The 23467-nt window shown below is 47.5% G+C and overlaps 1 protein-coding gene across 1 annotated transcript in view; it reads right to left on the minus strand.

Annotated features, from left to right (window-relative positions):
• LOC134574879 (zinc finger protein 605-like) overlaps positions 1–23383 on the minus strand; it is a 67635-nt gene extending 44252 nt beyond the window's left edge. The window contains exons 1-4 of the mRNA XM_063433927.1: positions 23361–23383; positions 9017–9172; positions 8643–8769; positions 8106–8219 (exon numbers count right to left, since the gene is read on the minus strand). Coding sequence (XP_063289997.1) covers positions 8106–8219; positions 8643–8769; positions 9017–9103 — 328 coding nt within the window. The 5' untranslated portion in view covers positions 9104–9172; positions 23361–23383. The remainder of the gene's footprint in view (positions 1–8105; positions 8220–8642; positions 8770–9016; positions 9173–23360) is intronic.
• Positions 23384–23467: the final 84 nt, after the last annotated feature.

The following is a 23467-nucleotide window of genomic DNA, read 5'->3' on the forward strand; positions in this document are numbered from 1 at the left end:
TTTCCCAAATGGCAGCCACCCAGAGGACAAAGCCCACACTGCACTGATTGCCAATTACCTGTTTGCATCAATGGGGTGGTCTGATCGTTCGGTAGTTTCACCCGTATAATAAACTGAGTGATTTTACCGAACAATCAGACGAATGCTGCATACAGGTGAATACACAAAAATAGCAATACACGAAAGCATCTTAAAATACCCGAATTTGGTTAGCCAGCTCAATGTCCTGGGTGGTATAGTTTTATATAGTCAGAAGTTCCTGCCATATTAAATGTCCCTGGCTGGTTCTTAAAGGGCCAGTAGATAATCCACAATCCATAATGCCCAGCTCTTGTAATTAACGGGCCACATCTTCCCGGGCCATAGTCAGAAGGCAAGAGGCGGGCAAGCAGCCCCCTCCAAGGACAAGTGGCGAGGTCGGTTTTGCCACAACGTCCATATGTGGTGGGACTGCCCACGAGTGCAAAACTTCTGGACGAAGGTTTTTGATTTAATAAAAGAGATTTTCCACAGGGCACCCGAGTTAAACCCCTGGACATATCTGTTGAATAGATTTCTAGATGACTGGACAAACAGAGAACAGAAATTGATACACAAAATAACATTGGCAGCAAGGAGAGCCCTCGCACAGACATGGCTAAAGGTAGATATGCCACCCATATGGAAAGTAATATCCAATTTAAAAGAAGTATACCTAATGGATAGCTTGACAGCCCGGGTAAGAGGCTCCATGGCTAGATTTGAAAAAATGTGGTGTAACGGAGCTCCGTGTACTCCGACCGAGTACCCTCCGTTGATGGATGCTCCTAGCGCTCTCAGAGGACTCCAAGCACTGCAGACGACACCACAACCACCGCAGGCTCCACAACCGCCGTAGGTTAACTGGAGCCGCGCCGTCTTCCTTCCACCCTGGATCGGCTTCTGTCCTCCAGGACCGTGTGGGGAAGACCTCTCCTCCAGGAGAGCGTAACAGGAACAAGCTCTTAAAAGAGCTAAGTGATTAAGAGCTCAGGGGAATATGCAGCGCATAGCAATCCCCAGTGTGATATAGCAGTTCCCTCCAATAACGAGACAAGGCTACGTATTGAGGGTCAGAAGAGGTCTGAGATGCTGGAACACCCAGCCTGGCTTTTATTGAGGTTACATGCAAATAGGACACTCCCAGGGGGAGGCATAAAATCACCAATCACACATCTGGTGCAACCCACACATTCCCTCCCCTCAGATAAACAGTTAAACCAATTATTACATACAATAAAAATACAGTTTTTACACACACACTGTAACTTTAAAACCATACATTCAATTTCAATAAAAGTTGCATATTCAGACTCAGCATACATCAAACATAAACACTTCCAAAAATCAGCCAGATCCCTCCAGTGGATCAAAAGTTAGCTGGAAGTCCTTTATGACCGACCGCAAGCACAATTTCCTGCCCAAAACAGTTCCATAGATTTGGGCTGTGCGGCCGGTCAATTTCATGCGGAAAAACGACTAAGTCCCATTTCGAACGGGACTTAGTCTCTGGAGCTGCAAGTTCAGTATGGAGAAGGTAAGGGTCAGCGGTGTTCGGCAAAATGTGTAGCCGATTTTAGTTCCACAGAATCTTTAGCATAGACCGCTGACCGCATTCGAATGACTAAAATGGCCGCCGCCACGTGTTCGGCTGCCGAATGGCGGCCACCCAGCGCTCGGCAATTAACCTGCAGTAACCTCACAGCCTGGGAGGTAAATTGCCTGCACACTTTAACTTCTGGGTGGTCCGCCTGTGTGGTACTTGGTTCAGTAAGCCCTATTTACTGAACCAAGTGGGAGAGAGCCAGGGGCAAGTTATTTTACAGGTCTGGGGACATAGTCTTAAAGGGGTATTGTTCAGCAAAGTCACAATATGTCCCCAGACGGTTCTTAAAGGGCCATACACACCCAATAAAAGTTAATACATTATCAGGGGCACAATCTTCCAGGGGCCATAGTCATGAGGAAGGAGGCTGGCAAATAGGCTTCTCCACAATCCAAGGAAGCAGGGCAATTTTCCATTTAAAGGGCCAGTTACAAATAGCGATTTGTAACATGTGGGAACCCTGGACAAGTAGTGATCTTTCCAATGATGTGAATTGAACCATACCCCTTAGGATTAAGACTGGAGCAGAGATGGATTCCTTGGAGACCGGGTACAAGGGACGAAACACCGGACAACCCCGCGCCACCCTGAACTGACGTATTCCCCCTCCCCACCCCCCCCCCCTCTTTCTCTATCTGCTTTCACTCTCTGTCTCTTTACTTTTTTTCCTCCTTGCCTCGGGAGGGGATCGGAGTTCCAAATTCCTACACAACGACAAATACAGCGATGCCTGGCTGGTCCAGGACTATACTGCAAGGGACAGGCGACACAATCCCCACCCGAATATCTTACACTACTTAAGAATCCGAAAACGTATTATCTCAGAAGGTTTTGTTTGAAGCTTACCGCTGGTTTTACATTTAAGTTACAAAAACAAAAAAGTGAAATGTCTTGGTTGTATGTAGTAAAAGATAAACGTAACTAAAAACAGGAGAAATAGAGATGTGCAATGGATAATGTCGAAACTTATCTCATGTATTTTATTCACGACATGACTTTCACAAAAACATTTTTTTTTTATAAAAAAAGTTAATAAAAATGCCCCCCCCCCCAATTTTACACACACTACACACACACACACACACTCACACTCTGCATTATATAAACCCACACACTCTACATTATACACACACACTCTGCATTATATATACACACTACACAAACACACACACACTGCATTATATACACACACCACAAACACACTACAATATACAATACACACACTACACAACCTGACACACACTCTGCATTCATTATATACACACTACACACAAACACACTGCATTCACTTAATCACACTACACAAACACTGCATTCACTATACACACACACTACACAAACACACACACTGCATTCACTTTGCGCACACTAAACACACACTGCATTCATTATATACACACTACACAAATACACAAACTGCATTCACTTTGCGCACACTAAACACACACTGCATTCACTATACACACACTACACACACTGCATTCACTTTACACACACTACACACACTGCATTCACTTTACACACACTACATTTAGTATACACTCACCACACAAACACACTCTGTATCCATTATATACACACACATTACACAAAAACACACTGCATCCACTAATCAAATACTCTCACTGCATCCATTACACACACATATATTCTTGAAAACATAAATTCTGACTGGCATGTATATTTTGTGCATTTACCATAATAAAAAAAAAAAAGATTTGCAAAAAAATAAATAATAAACATGTTCAGTTAACAGCAGATTTGTATAGAAATTGTTTTTTTTTTTTTTTTTTTTTATTCTTTATTTTGGTTGTGCATGAAACAACAATCTGGTTTGCTACGCCACAACAGCTGTAGCCAACCATTCATTAACAGAGCATGAAAAATACTGTGCACATTTTGTAGTATAAGAGTTGACAAGATTAACATTGCAAACATATATTGTAATCAGATTGTAGTGTAAAACTCTAGCTTTTCTACTCTTCTGTGTCAATAGTGTAGTATAACACATGCAGGGTCATTATGTGAGTGTGTGATATGCTAAGGCAGTTTAAGCTGGTATGTGTGCGGTTAAGCTAGTACACGTTTCTAAATGCTGTTCCTCCAAGACCTGTGCCTTGTCGGTTACACTGATGTATGCAATAAACTATAATACAAAGTAGGCTAAACCTTAGTCTGGAGCACATTGCAGGGACATAGAACAGTTGCAGGAGAATATGTAGGAAAAGATAGCAAAAAGATAGCAAAATAATCTGAAACTAGTTCGTGTTATAGGAGGGTATGCCAGTCCCTATAGAGAGGTAATCACCCATAACCCTGCGTGGGTTTAAGGCAGAAGCCGTGTTCGCCGGGTTTCCCTGAAGTTGTGGTGTACGGGCGCCCACAGCGGAGGGTGCAGTCTCTGTGTCCTCGCGACTGCCAGATATTGATGTTGTCAGCCGATGCCTTGCGGGGTCTCGGCCCCCTGATGCGGTGGTCTATATTTCATTCTTGGTGATCCAGGGGATGAGGCTCCGGTAAGTGGGTTTGTCTTGTTTCGGTCCCTGGAATCCGGCTGTGTTGCATCTTGAGCTTCGTCGCAGTGGGCTGTGTGGGTATCTGCCTGTTTGTTTATGCTCTGCTGGATGTCGGTTGTTGGGACCGCAGGGTAAGGGGTAGGTCGGGTCTTGTACCATAGCGTGGGTTCGTGAGGTTCAGCACGCCGTGGACCCGGCGTCGTCTCTCGCCCTGAGGAGCTTCGGCTTAGTTTCCGTCTGGGGGCCGCTTTGGATTTACGGGGAGGGTCCCCCTGCAGGTGGCGCCGGGCAGCCGGGCGGATCCACGCCATCACTGCTTTCATGGCTAGTCTGTGTGATTGTCTTCGGGCTTTACACTTTGCCCAGAGGTAGGTGCTTAGCCAGCCAACGAACTCTAGTGTGTGCTTGGGAGGCTTAATAGGCATTCGCTTGGTTCTAGGCTGCGTCCGATCCGCCATCTTGGCTAGGCCCGGACCGTCTCGTTTAGTTGCAGGATTCGTCGCTAGTTTAGGCGGTGGTATGGGGGTAATCGTCCCCAGCGAGGACCGGGATGTCCCCCACCGGTCCAGAGGGGGGGGCAGCAGGGCTGTAGCGGGTTCTCTTTTGCGAGCTTGTCCCGTGCCGGGGAATCGGCCGCCTTCCCCGGGCCTCAGGCTTCGCTCCGATTTAGGCCGCATGGCCGGTAGAGGCTTTTCAGCTTTGCACCGGTGCCGGGCTGGTACCGTTTTGTTTAGCTTGGTGTTCCGTGGTTGTTCCCGGTCACCCTGTGTCGCTGACATGGTTATAACGCTCGGTTTCAGCTCACTTGTGCCCGTGAAAGCAGGAGCTCTCAGGATGTGCGACTGGCCATCTTGGCTGTCAGGCCCCGCCCCCTGTTTTTTTATTTTAAATGGTAAATGTACAGAATATCGGTAAGTTATCGGGTATCGGCCTGAATGTTCACAGATTATCGGTATCGGTTCTAAAAAAAATCTATATCGGTCGATCCCTACTAGGTGTATTTTAACTGTGAGAGACAGAATAGCAAAAAACAAATCCAGAAAAACGCATGTCAAAAAGTTATAAATTGATTTGCATGTCAATGAGTGAAAAAGGTATTTGACCCCTTCGACTTAGTACTTGGTGGCAAAACCCTTGTTGGCAATCACGGAGCTCAGACGATTCTTGCATTTGGCCACCAGGTTTGCACACATCTTAGGAGGGAATTTGTCCCACTCCTCTTTGCAGATCCTCAAGTCATTAAGGTTTTGAGGCTAACGTTTGACAACTCGAACCTTCAGCTCCCTCCCCAGATTTTCTATGGGTGTAAGGTCTGGAGACTGGCTAGGTCACTCCAGGACCTTAATGTGCTTCTTCTTGAGCCACTCCTTTTTGCCTTGGCTGTGTGTTTTGGGTCATTGTCATGTTGGAATACCCATCCACGATCCATTTTCTATGCCCTGGCTGACGGAAGGACATCCTCACCCAAGATTTCACGCCCCGTCCATTGTCCCTTTGATGCAGTGCAGTTGTCCTGTGGCCCTGTGACGGAAAGCCTGTCACTGAGTACCATACCCACCCGCATGCCTGCTTATTGTTTTCTGGTCATCATGCTGGAGATCTCTCCTTGTTCATGTTTGGTCTTGATTGGAAGATTGTACTTGTCCCATTCTGGATATGATGAAAGTGAGGCTTGAGTATTCATCTGTGGGTGGGTATTAATGTCTCTTTTGGATATGATATTGAAACACAAGGGTTTGTTTATTCTCAAAAGCTGATGATCATTAAAATATCAAAGGACTTCCTATCTAGGAGGCAATCAAGACATATGGCAAATGCGAGAGTTAGTTTGTGTTGAAGCCAGACGTCCAGGGCACTTGTGTGTGACTTCTCACACCTGGCAGAGTGGCTCTGTTTGGGTTCCAGCTTCAAAGTGGAACTTGGATTGTAAGCTCTGACCTTCCATGCAAGCAATTAACCCCTTTTAAATATTAAAATGTGTTTGTGGGGTGTTTGGAACAATTGTAGTTTTCCTGTACCTGAGGGAAAATTAAACCAAAAAGGTTTCCTCACACAATTATCTCTCAGGCACAGAGGATTTTGGGAGAAAAGATCTTGTATGTTTCTGATGGAAACCCCATGTACGGGACTGGGCATAAAAGCTGTGTGTGTTCCAATAAACCTCAGTTGTTTTACTCCCAAAGCTATGTGTTGTCTAGTTACTGGTAGGTGAAAGGGTTAATCACTGTTCTAGCCTGTGGAGGATTCAGCGGCGAAAGTCATTGTAAGGACAAGGGCTCCCAGGACTAGAGCTAATCCCCTATCCTGTTCCAGCTAAGAAGCAGCCCTTTGGCGGAGGTACCCAGCTGGGGTACAGGGAGTTCCATTACAAACCCCCAAAGCATAATGTTTCCTCCTCCATGTTTGACGGTAGATGGTGATGGTCTTGAAGCCCATTCCAGCCTCGTGTAGGACAGGTCCTTGGACAGCTCTTTGGTCTTGGCCATGGTGGAGAGTTTGGAATCTGATTGATTGCTTCTGTGGACAGGTGTCTTTTATACAGCTAACGAGCTGAGATTAGAAGCACTCCCTGAATTTTAAACTTTTAAATCCTTTGTTTGTCTAACCGTTCATCTGGAATAAAGTTCATCTTTATTTTACTATTGGCCGTTGGAATAACGAAATATCTACCGAACGACCGACCACCTAGACCTGGAGCGTGGCTCTTGTTAACCCCAATGACCTTATTAACACCTCTAAAAACCACAAACTTTCTAACATTCTAACTGATCATCTGGGTGGTCAGCGTTCGTATGCACGAACACATGGCGGCGGCCATCTTGGGATACGAATGCGGCCAGCAGTGTTTTGTCGTCAAGTGCATGGAACTCAAATCGGACACTTGACGTGAGCGCCGTTCATTAGATTCAATGTACCGAACCAGCTACACTTAATGCTCATGTGTACGAACAGCCACATTCGACTCTTTTACTTGTATTTTGACTGTACGATAGAGACCGATCGCACAGCCTAATCCTCTGGAACTATTTTGGGCATGAAAACATGCGTGCGGTCGGTCAAAAGGGACTTCCACCTAACTCTTGAACCCCTGAACCGATCTGGGTGATTTTTCAATATGTTGTTCCCCCAGATTAGGGCTATCAGGGTTATATGTTTTATGAGGTTCCCATATGTTTCCGGGGTGTTTGCAAAAATGGGTGATAATTGAGTTGATACAGTAATTAACTCAATTATCTCCCAAACAGAAGGGAGGGCTTGTGTACAGTATCTGGGAGTGTTTAAGTGTTTTTATTGGATTGTGAATTTCATGTCCTGTGCCCCACAAGGTCCACCTTGGCGGTAACTTTGTGGAGAAAACTGTATAAAAGACTAGTATGTGCCATTAAACGTTCAGTTCTTACTTTACCCTCAATTTAGAGTCTTGTCTCTTATTGGGGGAAACTGCTATAAAGCTATCACACTAGCTCTTGTAAGAGCTTCTCTACTGGATTACTGCTGGAATGCTGTGAATACCCCTCACACTCGGGTGAAGGACACCATCTAGCGGTGGAAACCCCTCTACTCATCGGGGTAACCGCTACACACTCCCTTTAAGAGAGTGCTCCTAATCTCAGCTCGTTACCTGTATAAGACACCTGGGAGCCAGAAATCTTGCGGATTGATAGGGGATCAAATACTTATTTCACTCACTCACATGCAAATCAATTTATAACTTTTTTAACATGCGTTTTTTCTGGATTTTTTGTTGTTGTTTTGTCTCTCACTGTTAAAATACACCTACCATTTAAATTATAGACTGATCATTTCTTTCTCTCACGGTAACTCTTCCGCAGAGAACACATGGAACTGAATGGAGATATATTAGACTCAATTAAGGAACGAGTACAGCTTCTTGAAGAAATAGGAATATCTACAGATCTGTGACCCACTATGGTAAGTAGTTCCCCAAGAGGTTTATTACTAACCTGGGTCACAACTTGTGGGACTCTCTGTCTCCTTACTCTGCAGTTGACTGTTCACACATGGCTCCTCTCCTCGCTCAATCACTGACATAATCCGAGGCATTGCATTGATTCTTCCTGTGTGTGTTTAATGTAAGACAATGCAAACAATTAGACTTCAGCTTCTCCTAAACATTTGAAGTATATTCTATGGTTTAAATGAACAAAGCTACAAACATTTCACATTTCACATTAAAGGTGAGAAGTGGTCTGGGTGCCAGGTCTTCCTAGTTTTAACCCTGTAGCTGAAAACATAGCGGTTTCAGAGAAACTACTATGTTTACATTGCAGGGTTAATACAGCCTCTAGTGGGGGTTTAACCCCTTCAGCCCAGTGGGAGGGAGGCCATGAGGGGGGGGGGGGGGGGGGTAGAGGGGACTTATAACCCTATAGTGCCAGGAGAACGGGTTTGTTTTCCTGGTACTATAGTGCTCCTTTAATTCTTTATATGCACGTTGTTTCATGGGTGAATAAATTCAAGGGAGGGAGACATTTTCTTACCCAGAGACCTGAGGGTCTGGTAATTCTCCATCATCACATCCCGGTAAAGCTCCTTCTCGACTTCATTTAAACAGTCCCACTCCTCCTCGGAGAAGTAAACGGCCACTTCCTCAAACTCACATTGTTCCTAAATAAGAAATGGTTTCCTCGGTTACAAATAATCCATCTACAAACAGCCTCTGCAATAGGATTCCTTGTCCTGATATATACTGTATCTAATACATCCTATGTTCTCCCAATGTCCTCCATTACACCCAATGGAATATTTTTCTTCCACTTCCCATATCTTTGAGTTAATCTTCCTCCAATCAACACAGGAAGAATGGAGAAGATAAGAGAAGTATCTCTGTGAATTTCTCCTGTACCTGCTGTACCTGTCCATTCAGCTGGTAGTCCATCTCTAAGAACTTCACAATCACTGCCACACCTTCTGCTAGTTTATTATCGGTGATTGCTTTCATCAAACACGGGTCTTTGGTCCTTACAGAGATTGTCTTGGGTGTGATGTAGTTCTAAAACTAAACCCCAACCTGTAGCAAGAGAGACAGATAATAGAAAAAAATGCCTACTTGAGAAAAAAAAAATTTATTGGCTCGCCGGGAATTTTTATCCATCAAATTATATAGAGAAAATGAAGAACAATGACAAAGTTTCCATGGTTACAAATCATCAATCTACAAAGAGAGTAATATGATTCATTCTCTTGATATAATCACAAGTTCTCCTTAATAAATCCTATGTTCTCCCAGTGTCCTCCATCACACCCAATGGAATATCTTTCTTCCAACTTTACATATCTTTGAGTTAATATTAACTAATTCAGCGCAGGAAGAAGGGAGGAGATAAGAGAAGTGTCTCTGTGAATTTCTCCCATACCTGTCAATTCAGCTGGTAGTCCATCACTGAGATGGGATCCAATAACTTCTCAATCACCTACCACGTCTTCTTCTTTATTATAGTGGATTCATTCAATAGAAACATAGAATGTGACGACAGATAAGGACCACTCGGCCCATCTAGTCTGCCCAATTTTCTAAATACTTTCATTAGTCCCTGGCCTTATCTTAAATCTAGGATAGCCTTAAGCATATCCCACACATGCTTAAACTCCTTCACTGTGTTAACTAGCCATGGATTGACTACCCTCTCAGTAAAGTAATACTTCCTGATAATATTTTTAAACCTTTGTACCTCTAATTTAAGACTATGTCCTCTTGTTGTGGTAGTTTTTCTTCTTTTAAATATAGTCTCCTCCTTTACTGTGTGGATTCCTGTAGCGGAAACCCCGCTAAACTGTGAACTGCCCTGGTTACCATGCAATGTGTGTTACTGTCCTGACCTCCCTTCCGTGTGTTTTCCCTATCTTGACCCTGTGTTTCATTAGTTGTGTTTGTAGAACTACTTGCTCCCCGTTCGAAAGTACCACCACGAACGGGAATCCATTCGCCTCCTGAACGGTGTCCATCACAAAATCCCATTTAGAATGTAGTTTTAGAACGTTCGCACCTCATCATAAGTTGTCAAAACCGCAAACCGCAAGAGAAGCCTCGGCACGTGCCTCCCCTGGGTGGCAGCCCATTCGTTAGATGAATGCCATCCAGGATGAGCATTCGTGGATTGCTTCCCACCTCGTTCGGTTCCCAAATGAGGACCTCCCCGGTGTTACAAACTGCCGTTTGTAACTGGGGTTTTATGTGACAAATTGCCCTGTGTCCTTGGCTTATGGAGAAGACTGATTGCCAGCCTCCTGACTATGGCCCCCTCTCATCAGCCCATGCTAAACCTAAACCCCATGGCGATTTGACTGTGTTTGTGGGATCCGAGCGCTGTTTGGATATATTGAGCGCTCAGATCCAAGCTATCTGGGTATAGGTTGAATGTGGGGTTCTGTTCAGTATGATAGGAATTATGTATTTTTGTTTATTTTTGCTGTTGTTGTGAATAGAGACATTTTCTGTACCTGGATATAGTTGGCTTACCACATCCAGCTAAGCCAATTGTAACAGGACTATGCTACATGCCTGGACTGTTTAAATAACCGAACACAGCTGGAGTTATTCGAATATATTTTGCATGAGAAATGCCATTACCGGAGAAGGCAGCCGTTCGTATGATTCCACACGAATTCTTTGTGCTCTGAATAGGTGGCCGCCATTTCGGGACTTTGCACGTGTTCGCGGCCATTTTGCGCACGAACAGCAGTGTTTGCCTGTGAACGCGTGGAACTAAAAACGGACACGCAAACAGGCGAACACCGCTGAGACCTTCATGCGCCCAGAACTTCGTGCTGGAACTACCGAACAACCGGCCGTTCGGTAGTTATACTTAACTTGATATGGGGATTCCGGCGAACGCCAAGATAACTGTGGATGACAAGGATTTCGTGGGGTACATCCAGAACTTGGATAAAAATGTGTACATTATAATTATGTTAACTGTTTATCTGAGGGGAGGGGATGTGTGGGTTGTACCATGTATAGGATTGGTGATTTTATGCCTCCCCCTGGGTGTGTTCTTTTTGTATGCAACTGTAATAAAAAGCAGGCTGGGTGTCCCAGTCCTCAGTTCTTCTTGACCCTTCAAAACGTAGCCTCGTCTCGTTCTTGGAAGGGGATTATTTGGGAATATTACTCTGCTCTTTTTACAGCTGAACCTGACTCTCCCTCTGGATCTCGTGGATGGGATTATACCAGCTTTACTTTTACACAGCAGCTTGCAGGGAAAAGGACGTCACCAACGGCTGATACCCTCTCACTACCTGGGTAGCCGTTACACCAATTATCTCCAATATGATTTTGACATATGTTTGTATTTGGAGTATGCTGATTCTGAAAATTTTATGTGAATGTGATGTATACTTTTAAAGTTATGAAAATTGTGTAAAACTGTATTTTCCTGCCTGTGATAATTACGTTAGCCCATTGTGTTCAGTAATTATATCACAGGCAGAGGGGAGGATTTGTTTGTCCTAAATGGGAGTGTAACGGCTACCCAGGTAGAGAGAGGGTATCTGCCGTTGGAGACGTCCTTTTCCCTGCAAGCTGCTGTAGAGAAGTAAAGCTGGTATAATCCCATCCACGATATCCAGAGAGAGAGTCAGGTTCAGCTGAAAAAGAGCAGAGTAATATTCCCAAATAATCCCCTTCCAAGAACGAGACGAGGCTACGTTTTGAAGGGTCAAGAAGAACTGAGGACTGGAATACCCAGCCTGCTTTTTATTACAAAAAGGTACAAACAGGACACACCCAGGGGGAGGTTGAAAATAACCAATCATATACATGTTACCACCCCCACGTCTCCTCCCCTCAGATAAACATATAACATAATTATAGCATACAGTATTTTACCCAAGTTCTGGATGTACCCCAAAAACAGGGGGTACACCTTTAAGTCCAGCACCGCTTGGTAGCTCTTGTTTAGGGGAACAAAATGTCCAAATTTCAGCTCATTCGGTTGAGGGGTTCGGGAGTTATGGGTCTTTGAAGTTTTGACCGACTGCACAGGTTTTCTAGACGAAAAGAGTTCCACAAGTTTTGGCCCTGCGGTCGGTCTCCGTTTGCCTATTAAAACTCCACGAAATTCTTGCCATCCACAACAATCTCGGTGTTCGCTGAAATCCCCATAGAAGATTAAGTATAACTACCGAACGGCTGGTTGTTCGGTAGTTACTGTCAGGATCGGGACAGGGATCCAACACGCAGAGTACAAACAGTAGCCAGATACGTATACCGGACCTTAGAATGGCCGGACTAACGTAAGTAGTACAGTATAGAATGGTCAAAGACAAGCCGAGGTCGAGGGTAACAGAAGACAGGTAAGCGAGAGACAAGCCGAATCAAGGGTAACAGAGATAAGCAGAGTAAGGTAAACAAGCCGGGTCAAAACCAAAAGGGATAATAGAATACACAAGCACTGAGTGACTAGAACAAGCTAGAACCACGACAGGGCAATGAGCTAATGAAAGAAGCTCTGTTAAATACCCTGTTCAGAGCAGTAACCACGCCTCTGAGGCGTCCTGATTGGTCCTGCAGCAATTGAGTGACAGGTCGTTCCGGAGGAGTGTCCTGATGACAACTTCCTGCCTAGATGCTGTAAAAGGCAGTCACTCCACGCGGCCGGCCTTGCATGACCGGATAGACCGTGGAGAAGGGAGCCATCAGGCCGTCTGGATGGAGGAACAGCTAAGTCTCTACCTCTTTCAGAGGTAGAGACCACAGGTACCCTGACAGTACCCCCCCTCTCAGATACGCCCACCGGGCGGAATACACCAGGGCGAGAAGGGAATCGAGAGTGAAACGCCCTGCGGAGACGGGGAGCATGCACCTCCTCCTGAGGTACCCAACTTCTCTCCTCAGGACCATAACCCTTCCAATCGACCAGATATTGCAGTTTCCCCCGGGAGATTCGAGAATCAACGATGGAATTGACCTCATACTCCTCCTGACCCTCCACCTGAACTGAGCGGGGAGGGGCGATCGTGGAGGAGAACCTGTTACATATTAATGGTTTTAGCAAGGAAACATGAAATGAATTAGGAATGCGTAAGGCATTAGGCAATGCTAAACGATACGCAACTGGGTTAATTTGAGACAGTACCCTGTACGGTCCAATATATCGAGGAGCAAATTTCATGGACGGCACTTTTAACCGAATGTTTCTAGTACTTAACCATACTCTATCGCCTGGAACAAACACCGGTGCTGCCCTTCTACGTTTGTCAGCGTGTTTTTTAACCAGCGTAGAATTGTGCAGAAGGATTTGTCGAGTTCGATCCCACAACTTTCTTAAATTGGCAACATGAACATCCACCGACGGTATCCCTTGAGAAGAAGACTCCGAAGGAAGGATGGAAGGATGAAAGCCATAATTCAAGAAAAAAGGGCTAGCATGCGTAGAATCACAAATGAGATTGTTATGTGCAAACTCCGCCCAAGGAATCAAACCGACCCAATCGTCCTGGTGTTCTGAAACGAAACAACGTAAATATTGTTCAACTTTTTGGTTAGTGCGTTCAGCCGCTCCATTGGACTGAGGATGATAGGCAGAGGAGAAATTCAATTTGATGCCTAGTTGGAAGCAGAATGATCTCCAAAAACGGGAAACAAATTGGGAGCCTCTGTCAGAGACAATTTGGGAAGGTATCCCATGCAAACGGAAAATCTCCCTGGCGAATATCTCCGCTAACTCGGGCGAAGATGGGAGTTTAGGTAAGGGAATGAAATGAGCCATTTTAGTAAATCTGTCTACCACAGTGAGGATGACAGTCTGCTTTTTAGAGATAGGCAAATCAACAATGAAGTCCATTGCCAGACAGGACCAAGGCTTTTCAGGAACCTCTAAAGGGTGCAGAAATCCGCATGGAAGCGAATGGGGTAGCTTGGTCTTGGTACAAACTTCACATGCCCCGATGAATTCTTTAATATCCTTGCGTAAGTCAGGCCACCAAAAATCTTTAGAGACCAGCACATAAGTCTTGCGGATGCCAGGATGCCCAGCCACCTTGCTGTTATGGAGACAGCGTAGCACCTCCAGTTGGAGAGCGGCAGGAACGAAGTGTCGATCCCCAGGGGTCTGTTTGAGTGCCAAATGCTGAAACTTCATGATCTCAGAAAGCAATGGAGAGTGAATCCTGAGATTCGTGTTCGCAATGATATTCCCCTTAGGAACTATGGAGGACAGAAGTGGTTCAGTTATAGTGGATGGTTCATATTGACGAGACAAAGCATCGGCTTTAGAGTTCTTAGAACCAGGTCTATACGTAAGTACATAATTAAAGTGAGTGAGGAACAAGGCCCAGCGAGCCTGCCTGGCGGACAAGCGCTTAGCCTCCCCAATATAAGACAAGTTCTTATGATCCGTTAGAATAGTAACAGGGTGTAGTGTCCCTTCCAGTAAATGTCTCCACTCCTTTAAAGCCTTAATGACCGCTAACAGTTCCCTCTCCCCGATGTCATATCTGCTCTCAGGCCCAGAAATTTTTTTAGAGAAGAAACCACAAGGGTGTAACGGTTTATCCACCCCTAACCTTTGAGACAGAACAGCCCCAACTCCTGTCTCAGAAGCATCGACCTCGAGCAAGAAAGGCAGAGTCGTATCAGGATGAACTAGAATGGGAGCTGAGGCAAAAAGTTCCTTGAGAGTCTTAAAAGCACCAAGAGCTTCCTCAGACCAGAACTTAGTATCCGCCCCTTGTTTGGTCATATTGGTAATAGGCGCAATGATAGAGGAGTAACCCTTAATGAAGCGCCTATAGTAGTTGGAAAAACCAATAAACCTTTGGATAGCCTTGAGTCCTTTGGGCAAAGGCCAGTCTAAAATAGATTGGAGTTTACCAGGATCCATTTTAAAACCTTCCCCAGAAATCACGTACCCAAGAAAGTCTACCTGAGACTGATCAAAACTGCACTTCTCCAATTTGCAGTATAGACCATGTTGCAGAAGTTTGTGTAACACCTTTCTGACCTGTCTATGGTGAGTCTCAATCTCCTTAGAGTGTATTAGTATGTCGTCCAGGTAAACAATAACACAATCATGCTGAAACTCCCTAAGTACCTCATTAATCAAATCCTGAAATACTGCAGGAGCATTGCATAGTCCAAATGGCATAACAGTGTATTCGTAATGGCCATACCGGGTATTGAATGCCGTCATCCACTCGTGACCTTGCTGGATTCTCACCAAATTGTAAGCCCCTCTGAGATCTAACTTGGTGAAGATTTTGGAGCCCTTAAGACGATCAAATAACTCGGTAATCAGTGGGATAGGATAGGCATTTCTGACAGTTATTTTATTCAAGCCTCGGTAATCGATACAAGGTCTCAGCGTGCCATCCTTCTTCTTAATGAAAAAGAACCCCGCCCCGGCCGGAGAAGAAGACCTCCTGATGAATCCCTTTTCTAAATTCTCCTGAATATACTCTTCTAGAACCGAGTTTTCCTGAACAGACAAAGGATATACATGGCCCCTCGGAGGCATAGTCCCGGGTAGAAGCTTAATTTTACAGTCAAATGACCTGTGTGGCGGCAAAGAATCGGCATTCTTCTTGTCAAACACTGCCCTTAAGTCTAGGTAAAGGTCTGGTATTTGTCTTTCTGTGGACTGAGTAGGATTCTCCTGTATGTTAATATTAGCTAATGGAGAAACCTTGCACAAACACCGATCCTGGCAGCCCTGGCCCCACGAGAGTATCTCCCCTAACTCCCAATCGATAATAGGGTTATGTTCTTTCAACCATGGATTCCCCAGAACTATGGGAACGGAAGGAGACGAAATGAGCAGAAGAGATAACTTCTCCACGTGTAGGATACCAACATTTAAATCAATGGGTATGGTCTCACGAAAGATAACAGGGTCTAGTAGTGGTCTACCATCTATGGCCTCAACGGCCAAGGGTGTCTCCCTTAACTGGGATGGGAAATTGTTTTTACTAGAAAAGGCTTGGTCGATAAAATTCTCAGCAGCACCGGAATCTATCAAAGCCATAGCCCTTACTACTTCCCTCCCGCAAGTTAAGGAAACTGGTAGCAGAAGCCTGTGATCTTTATAATTAGGAGTAGAGGACAATATAGAAACACCCAAGGCCTGTCCTCTAGAGAGACTTAGGTGCGAGCGTTTCCCGGGCGGTTAGAACAGTTCGAGAGTAAATGACCCTTACATACACAAACCCTCTCTTCTCCTGTACTGTCTTTCCTCCTCAGAGAGGCGGGTATACCCTATCTGCATAGGTTCAGGAAGCAAAGATACCGTGGAGTCAGGACTTGGAAAAGCGGGGGCTAACCTAAAAGAAGGTCTCCGGTTCCTCTCTCGAGTGTTCTGTCTCTCTCTTAAACATTCATCTATACGAGAGATGAACGAAATTAAATCCTCTAAATTCTCGGGGAGTTCTCTGGTAGCAACCTCATCAAGGATTACTTCAGATAATCCATTCAAAAATACATCCATATACGCCTGCTCATTCCACTTGACCTCTGATGCCAGAGACCTGAACTCTAGTGCATAATCCACCAGTGTTCGGTTCTCCTGTTTCAGACGCAACAGTAATCTGGCTGCATTAACCTTTCTACCTGGAGGGTCAAATGTTCTTCTAAAAGCAGCTACAAAGGCGTTATAGTTATAAACTAATGGGTTATCGTTCTCCCATAATGGGTTGGCCCATCTCAGAGCTTTCTCAATAAGTAGGGTGATAATAAATCCTACCTTTGCCCTATCTGTAGGATAAGAGCGAGGTTGCAATTCAAAGTGGATACTAATTTGGTTTAAGAAACCACGACACTTCTCAGGAGCCCCACCATAGCGTACTGGGGGGGTAATGCGAGAAGAAGCACCCACTGTGGCTACCTCTAGACCTGAACCGACAGGAGAAACAGGGGTATTACGTATCTCCTCTGGTGGGTTATTGGCACGAGATAATAGAGCCTGTAGCGCAAGCGCCATCTGATCCATTCTGTGATCCATGGCTTCAAACCTAGGATCAGGAGAAGCCAGCTGACTGTTTGTACTTGCAGGATCCATTGGCCCTGTCGTAATGTCAGGATCGGGACAGGGATCCAACACGCAGAGTACAAACAGTAGCCAGATACGTATACCGGACCTTAGAATGGCCGGACTAACGTAAGTAGTACAGTATAGAATGGTCAAAGACAAGCCGAGGTCGAGGGTAACAGAAGACAGGTAAGCGAGAGACAAGCCGAATCAAGGGTAACAGAGATAAGCAGAGTAAGGTAAACAAGCCGGGTCAAAACCAAAAGGGATAATAGAATACACAAGCACTGAGTGACTAGAACAAGCTAGAACCACGACAGGGCAATGAGCTAATGAAAGAAGCTCTGTTAAATACCCTGTTCAGAGCAGTAACCACGCCTCCGAGGCGTCCTGATTGGTCCTGCAGCAATTGAGTGACAGGTCGTTCCGGAGGAGTGTCCTGATGACAACTTCCTGCCTAGATGCTGTAAAAGGCAGTCACTCCCTCGCGGCCGGCCTTGCATGACCGGATAGACCGTGGAGAAGGGAGCCATCAGGCCGTCTGGATGGAGGAACAGCTAAGTCTCTACCTCTTTCAGAGGTAGAGACCACAGGTACCCTGACAGTTACAGCACAAAGTTACGGTTGTATGGAGGTCTCAGCGGTGTTCGCCTATTTGCGTATCAGTTTTCAAACTACCGAACAGATGCTTTATAATGTAATTCACTGTATTATTCCACAGAGCTCAGGGTATGATAATGTTCTGTTACAGGGAGTGTTTTATTATATTATACGTGTCTGATTGGTTGTTCTTCAAGACCCTGTGGGCGGTACTATGTGTGTAAAATGGGCATAAAAGCAGAGTGTTTCATTAAAAGCTAGTTATTCTTCACTCTCAATCTATAGTCCTGTCTCTTATTGGGGGTATTGCTATATCACTACAAGGGATTGCTATGCTCTGCATGCTCCCTTGGATAATCCCTTCTAAGCTCTTTTAAGAGCTTGTGTCTGCTTCCCTCTCTTAGAAGAGAGGTTCACCCACTGGAACCTGGTTGGAGGTCCAGGGTGGGAAGGAGACGGCGAGACCCCAACCAAGCTGCGGTAGTTCGTGGGGTCTACGGTGGTTATGGTGTCGGCTGGAGTGCTTGGAGCCCTCAGGAAGCGCTAGGAGCATCCGTCAAACGGAGGTACCCAGTCGGGGTGCCAGGTGATCTGTTACACCAGGCACCCGTTGGAATGTTCACAACCATTAATTCGAACGTTGGCAACTCACAACATAGTGTGAAACTGAAAGGGAAGTAATTAATGAGTGCTTCTCTGGGTGGCCACCGTTTGTATAGGCGAACGCCGTCAAGGGTGAGAATTCATGTCTCGAAAGGAGACGCTTCCCTTATCTGGTTTCACACAGGGACCCTGCTAACGGTGGCTGTTCATGGAGGTTACTGTTCTGGAGGTTACTGTTCTGGGGGTCCCTGAGATGGGTGGGGACATCCTTTGGGGACAATGGCGGAGATTGGCGGGCTCTTTTTCACTGGGGGTAAAGAGGCGGGAAGTTTCCCGCGCTACGACTCCTCAGAAACAGAGACTTCTGGGAAGGGGAGGGGACACTAAGAGGCGGGAACAGGGGACAAAAGGACTGGAGTTCCGTTTCCATAGGTAAGCAATGTCTACTGCACCACCCTGATCTATTATTTCAGATACCCAATGAAAATGACTTGCTTTCTCCAAACACTAGACTCTAGTCTCTCTGGAGATGAAGACCTTGTGGGGGAAAAAACTATTCTTGAAACAAATCATAACTTACAGCAAAATGGACAGATATGAGAGAAATTGAGCTACACAGAAAATAAATTAACAGTCTGAGTATTTTATCAAATAAATATAAAGGAAATGAAAAACAATGAAAACAAAAGGGTTTTGACAAACATCACTGCAAACAAGAGCGGCCCCTCCATGTTCCCCCTCTCCTTCTCTCTCCATGTTCCCCCTCTCCTCTCTCTCTCCATGTTCCCCCTCTCCTCTCTCTCTCCATGTTCCCCCTCTCCTCTCTCTCTCTCTCCATGTCCCCCCCTCTCTCTCTCTCCATGTCCCCCCCTCTCTCTCCATGTTCCCCCCTCTCTCTCTCTCTCTCTCCATGTTCACCCCCTCTCTCTCTCCATGTCCCCCCCCCTCTCTCTCTCTCCATGTTCACCCCCTCTCTCTCTCCATGTCCCCCCCTCTCTCTCTCTCTCCATGTCCCTCCCTCTCTCTCTCCATGTCCCCCCTCTCTCTCTCTCTCCATGTCCCCCCCTCTCTCTCTCTCTCTCTCTCTCTCTCCATGTCCCCCCCTCTCTCTCTCTCCATGTCCCCCCTCTCTCTCTCTCTCTCCATGTTCCCCCTCTCTACTTCTCTCTCTCCAAGTTCCCCCTCTCTCCTCTCTCTCCATGTTCCCCCTCTCTCCTCTCTCTCCATGTTCCCCCTCTCTCCTCTCTCTCCATGTTCCCCCTCTCTCCATGTTCCCCCTCCTTCTCTCTCTCTCCATGTTCCCCCCCCTCTCTCTCTCTCCATGTTCCCCCCCTCTCTCTCTCTCTCCATGTTCCCCCCCTCTCTCTCTCTCTCCATGTTCCCCCCTCTCTCTCTCTCTCCATGTTCCCCCCCCCTCTCTCTCTCTCCATGTTCCCCCTCTCTCTCCATGTTCCCCCTCTCTCTCCATGTTCCCCCTCTCTCTCTCTCTCTCTCCATGTTCACCCCCTCTCTCTCCATGTTCCCCCCCTCTCTCTCCATGTTCCCCCCCCTCTCTCTCCATGTCCCCCCCTCTCTCTCTCTCTCCATGTTCCCCTCTCTCTCTCTCTCTCTCCATGTTCCCCCTCTCTACTTCTCTCTCTCCATGTTCCCCCTCTCTCCATGTCCCCCCCCTCTCTCTCTCCATGTTCCCCCTCTCTCTCCCTCTCTCCACGTTCCCCTCTCTCTCTCTCCGTGTTCCCCCCTCTCTCTCCGTGTTCCCCCCTCTCCTTCTCTCTCTCTCTCCATGTTCTCTCTCCATGTTCACCCCCTCTCTCTCTCTCTCTCTCTCTCCCTCCATGTTCCCCCCCTCTCTCTCTCCATGTTCCCCCCCTCTCTCTCTCCATGTCCCCCCCTCTCTCTCTCCATGTTCCCCCTCTCTCTCTCTCTCTCTCCATGTTCCCCCCTCTCTCTCTCTCCATGTCCCCCCCTCTCTCCATGTTCCCCCTCTCTCCTCTCTCTCCATGTTCCCCCTCTCTCTCCATGTTCCCCCTCTCTCTCTCCATGTTCCCCCCTCTCTCTCTCCATGTTCCCCCTCTCTCTCTCCATGTTCCCCCTCTCTCTCCCTCTCTCCCTCTCTCCATGTTCCCCTCTCTCTCTCCATGTTCCCCTCTCTCTCTCCATGTTCCCCTTTCTCTCTCTCCATGTTCCCCCTCTCTCTCCCTCTCTCCATGTTCCCCTCTCTCTCTCTCCATGTTCCCCTCTCTCTCTCCATGTTCCCCCCCTCTCTCTCTCCATGTTCCCCCCCTCTCTCTCTCCATGTTCCCCCCTCTCTCTCTCCATGTTCCCCCCCTCTCTCTCTCCATGTTCCCCCTCTCTCTCCATGTTCCCCTCTCTCTCTCCATGTTCCCCTCTCTCTCTCCATGTTCCCCCCTCTCCTTCTCTCTCTCTCCCCATGTCCCCCCTCTCTCTCTCCCCATGTCCCCCCTCTCTCTCTCCCCATGTCCCCCCTCTCTCTCCATATTCCCCCTCTCTCTCCATGCCCCCCCTCTCTCTCCATATTCCCCCTCTCTCTCTCCATATTCCCCCCCTCTCTCTCTCCATGTCCCCCTCTCTCTCTCTCTCTCTCCATGTTCCCCCTCTCTCTCTCTCTCCATGTTCCCCTCTCTCTCTCCATGTTCCTCTCTCTCTCTCTCTCTCCATGTTCCCCCCTCTCCTTCTCTCTCTATATGTTCCTCTCTCTCTATGTTCCCCTCTTTCTCTCCATGTTCCCCCTCTCCTTCTCTCTCTCTCCATGTTCCCCCCTCTCCTTCTCTCTCTCTCCATGTCCCCCTCTCTCTCTCCATGTTCCCCTCTCTCTCTCCATGTTCCCCCCTCTCTCTCCATATTCCCCCTCTCTCTCCATGCCCCCCCTCTCTCTCCATATTCCCCCTCTCTCTCTCCATATTCCCCCCCTCTCTCTCTCCATGTCCCCCCCCTCTCTCTCTCTCTCTCCATGTTCCCCCTCTCTCTCTCTCCATGTTCCCCCTCTCTCTCTCTCCATGTTCCCCTCTCTCTCTCCATGTTCCCCTCTCTCTCTCTCCATGTTCCCCCCTCTCCTTCTCTCTCTATATGTTCCTCTCTCTCTATGTTCCCCTCTTTCTCTCCATGTTCCCCCCTCTCCTTCTCTCTCTCTCCATGTTCCCCCCTCTCCTTCTCTCTCTCTCCATGTCCCCCTCTCTCTCTCCATGTTCCCCTCTCTCTCTCCATGTTCCCCCCTCTCTCTCTCCATGTTCCCCCTCTCTCTCTCCATGTTCCCCCCTCTCTCCATGTTCCCCCTCTCTCTCTCTCTCCATGTTCCCCCCTCTCTCTCCATGTTCCCCGTCTCCTTCTCTCTCTCTCCCCATGTTCCCCCTCTCTCTCTCTCCATGTTCCCCCTCTCCTTCTCTCTCTCTCTATGTTCCCCTCTCTCTCTCCATGTTCCTCTCTCTCTCTCTCTATGTTCCCCTCTCTCTCTCTCTCTCTATGTTCCCCTCTTTCTCTCCATGTTCCCCTCTTTCTCTCCATGTTCCCCCTCTCCTTCTCTCTCTCTCCAGGCCCCCCTCTCTCTATCCATGTTCCCCCCTCTCTCTCTCTCTCTCTCCATGTCCCCCCTCTCTCTCTCTCTCCATGTTTCCCCCCCTCTCTCTCTCTCCATGTTTCCCCCCCTCTCTCTCTCTTTCTCTCCATGTCCCCCCCTCTCTCTCTCTCCATGTTCCCCCATCTCCTTCTCTCTCTCTCTATGTTCCCCTCTCTCTCTCCATGTTCCCCCTCTCTCTCCATGTTCCCCCCTCTCTCTCCATGTCCCCCTCTCTCTCTCCATGTTCCCCCCTCTCTCTCTCTCTCCATGTCCCCCTCTCTCTCTCCATGTACCTCTCTCTCTCTCTCCATGTACCTCTCTCTCTCCATGTTCCCCCCTCTCTCTCCATGTCCCCCCCTCTCTCTCCATGTCCCCCCCTCTCTCCATGTTCCCCCCTCTCTCTCTCTCTCTCTCCCCATTTTCCCTCCTCTCTCCCTCTCTCCATGTCCCCCCTCTCTCTCTCCTTCTCTCTCTCCATGCCCCCCTCTCTCCTTCTCTCTCTCCATGTCCCCCCTCTCTCTCTCCTTCTCTCTCTCCATGTTCCCCCCTCTCTCTCCTTCTCTCTCTCCATGTTCCCCCCCTCTCTCTCTCCCTATGTTCCCCTCTCCTTCTCTCTCTCTCTCCCCATGTTCCCCCCTCTCCTTCTCTCTCCCTCCATGTTCCCCCTCTCTCTCCCTCTCTCCATGTTCCCCTCTCTCTCCATGTTCCCCCCCCTCTCTCTCTCTCTCCATGTTCACCCTCTCTCTCTCTCTCCATGTTCACCCTCTCTCTCTCTCTCTCCATGTTCCCCCCTCTCTCTCTCTCTCCATGTTCCCCCCTCTCTCTCTCTCCATGTCCCCCCCTCTCTCTCTCTCCCCATGTTCCCCCCTCTCTCTCTCTCTCCATGTTCCCCCCTCTCTCTCCCCTTCTCTCTCTCTCTCTCCATGTTCCCCTCTCTCTCCCCTTCTCTCTCTCCATGTTCCCCCCCCTCTCTCTCTCTCTCTCTCTCTCTCCATGTTCCCCCCTCTCTCTCTCTCTCTCCAAGTTCCCCCCTCTCTCTCTCTCTCTCCATGTTCCCCCCTCTCTCTCTCTCTCTCCATGTTCCCCCCCCCTCTCTCTCCATGTTCCCCCCTCTCTCTCCCCTTCTCTCTCTCTCTCTCTCTCTCCATGTTCCCCTCTCTCTCTCTCCATGTTCCCCTCTCTCTCCCCTTCTCTCTCTCTCTCTCTCCATGTTCCCCTCTCTCTCTCTCCATGTTCCCCTCTCTCTCCCCTTCTCTCTCTCTCTCTCTCCATGTTCCCCTCTCTCTCCCCTTCTCTCTCTCTCTCTCTCTATGTTCCCCCCCTCTCTCTCTCCTTCTCTCTCTCCATGTTCCCCCCCCTCTCTCTCTCTCTCTGTTCCCCTCTCTCTCCCCTTCTCTCTCTCTCTCTATGTTCCCCTCTCTCTCCCCTTCTCTCTCTCTCTATGTTCCCCCCTCTCTCACCTAGCAGCTCAGACAGTTCTGCGGCGCAGGGTTATGATGTCACTGAAAGCCGAGCAGATCCCAGAGTAAGAAGGGGCGGAGTATGCAAATTAGGGGCAATTAGAGAC

Source organism: Pelobates fuscus, chromosome 10 (assembly GCF_036172605.1).
Source record: "Pelobates fuscus isolate aPelFus1 chromosome 10, aPelFus1.pri, whole genome shotgun sequence".
NCBI lineage: Eukaryota > Metazoa > Chordata > Amphibia > Anura > Pelobatidae > Pelobates > Pelobates fuscus.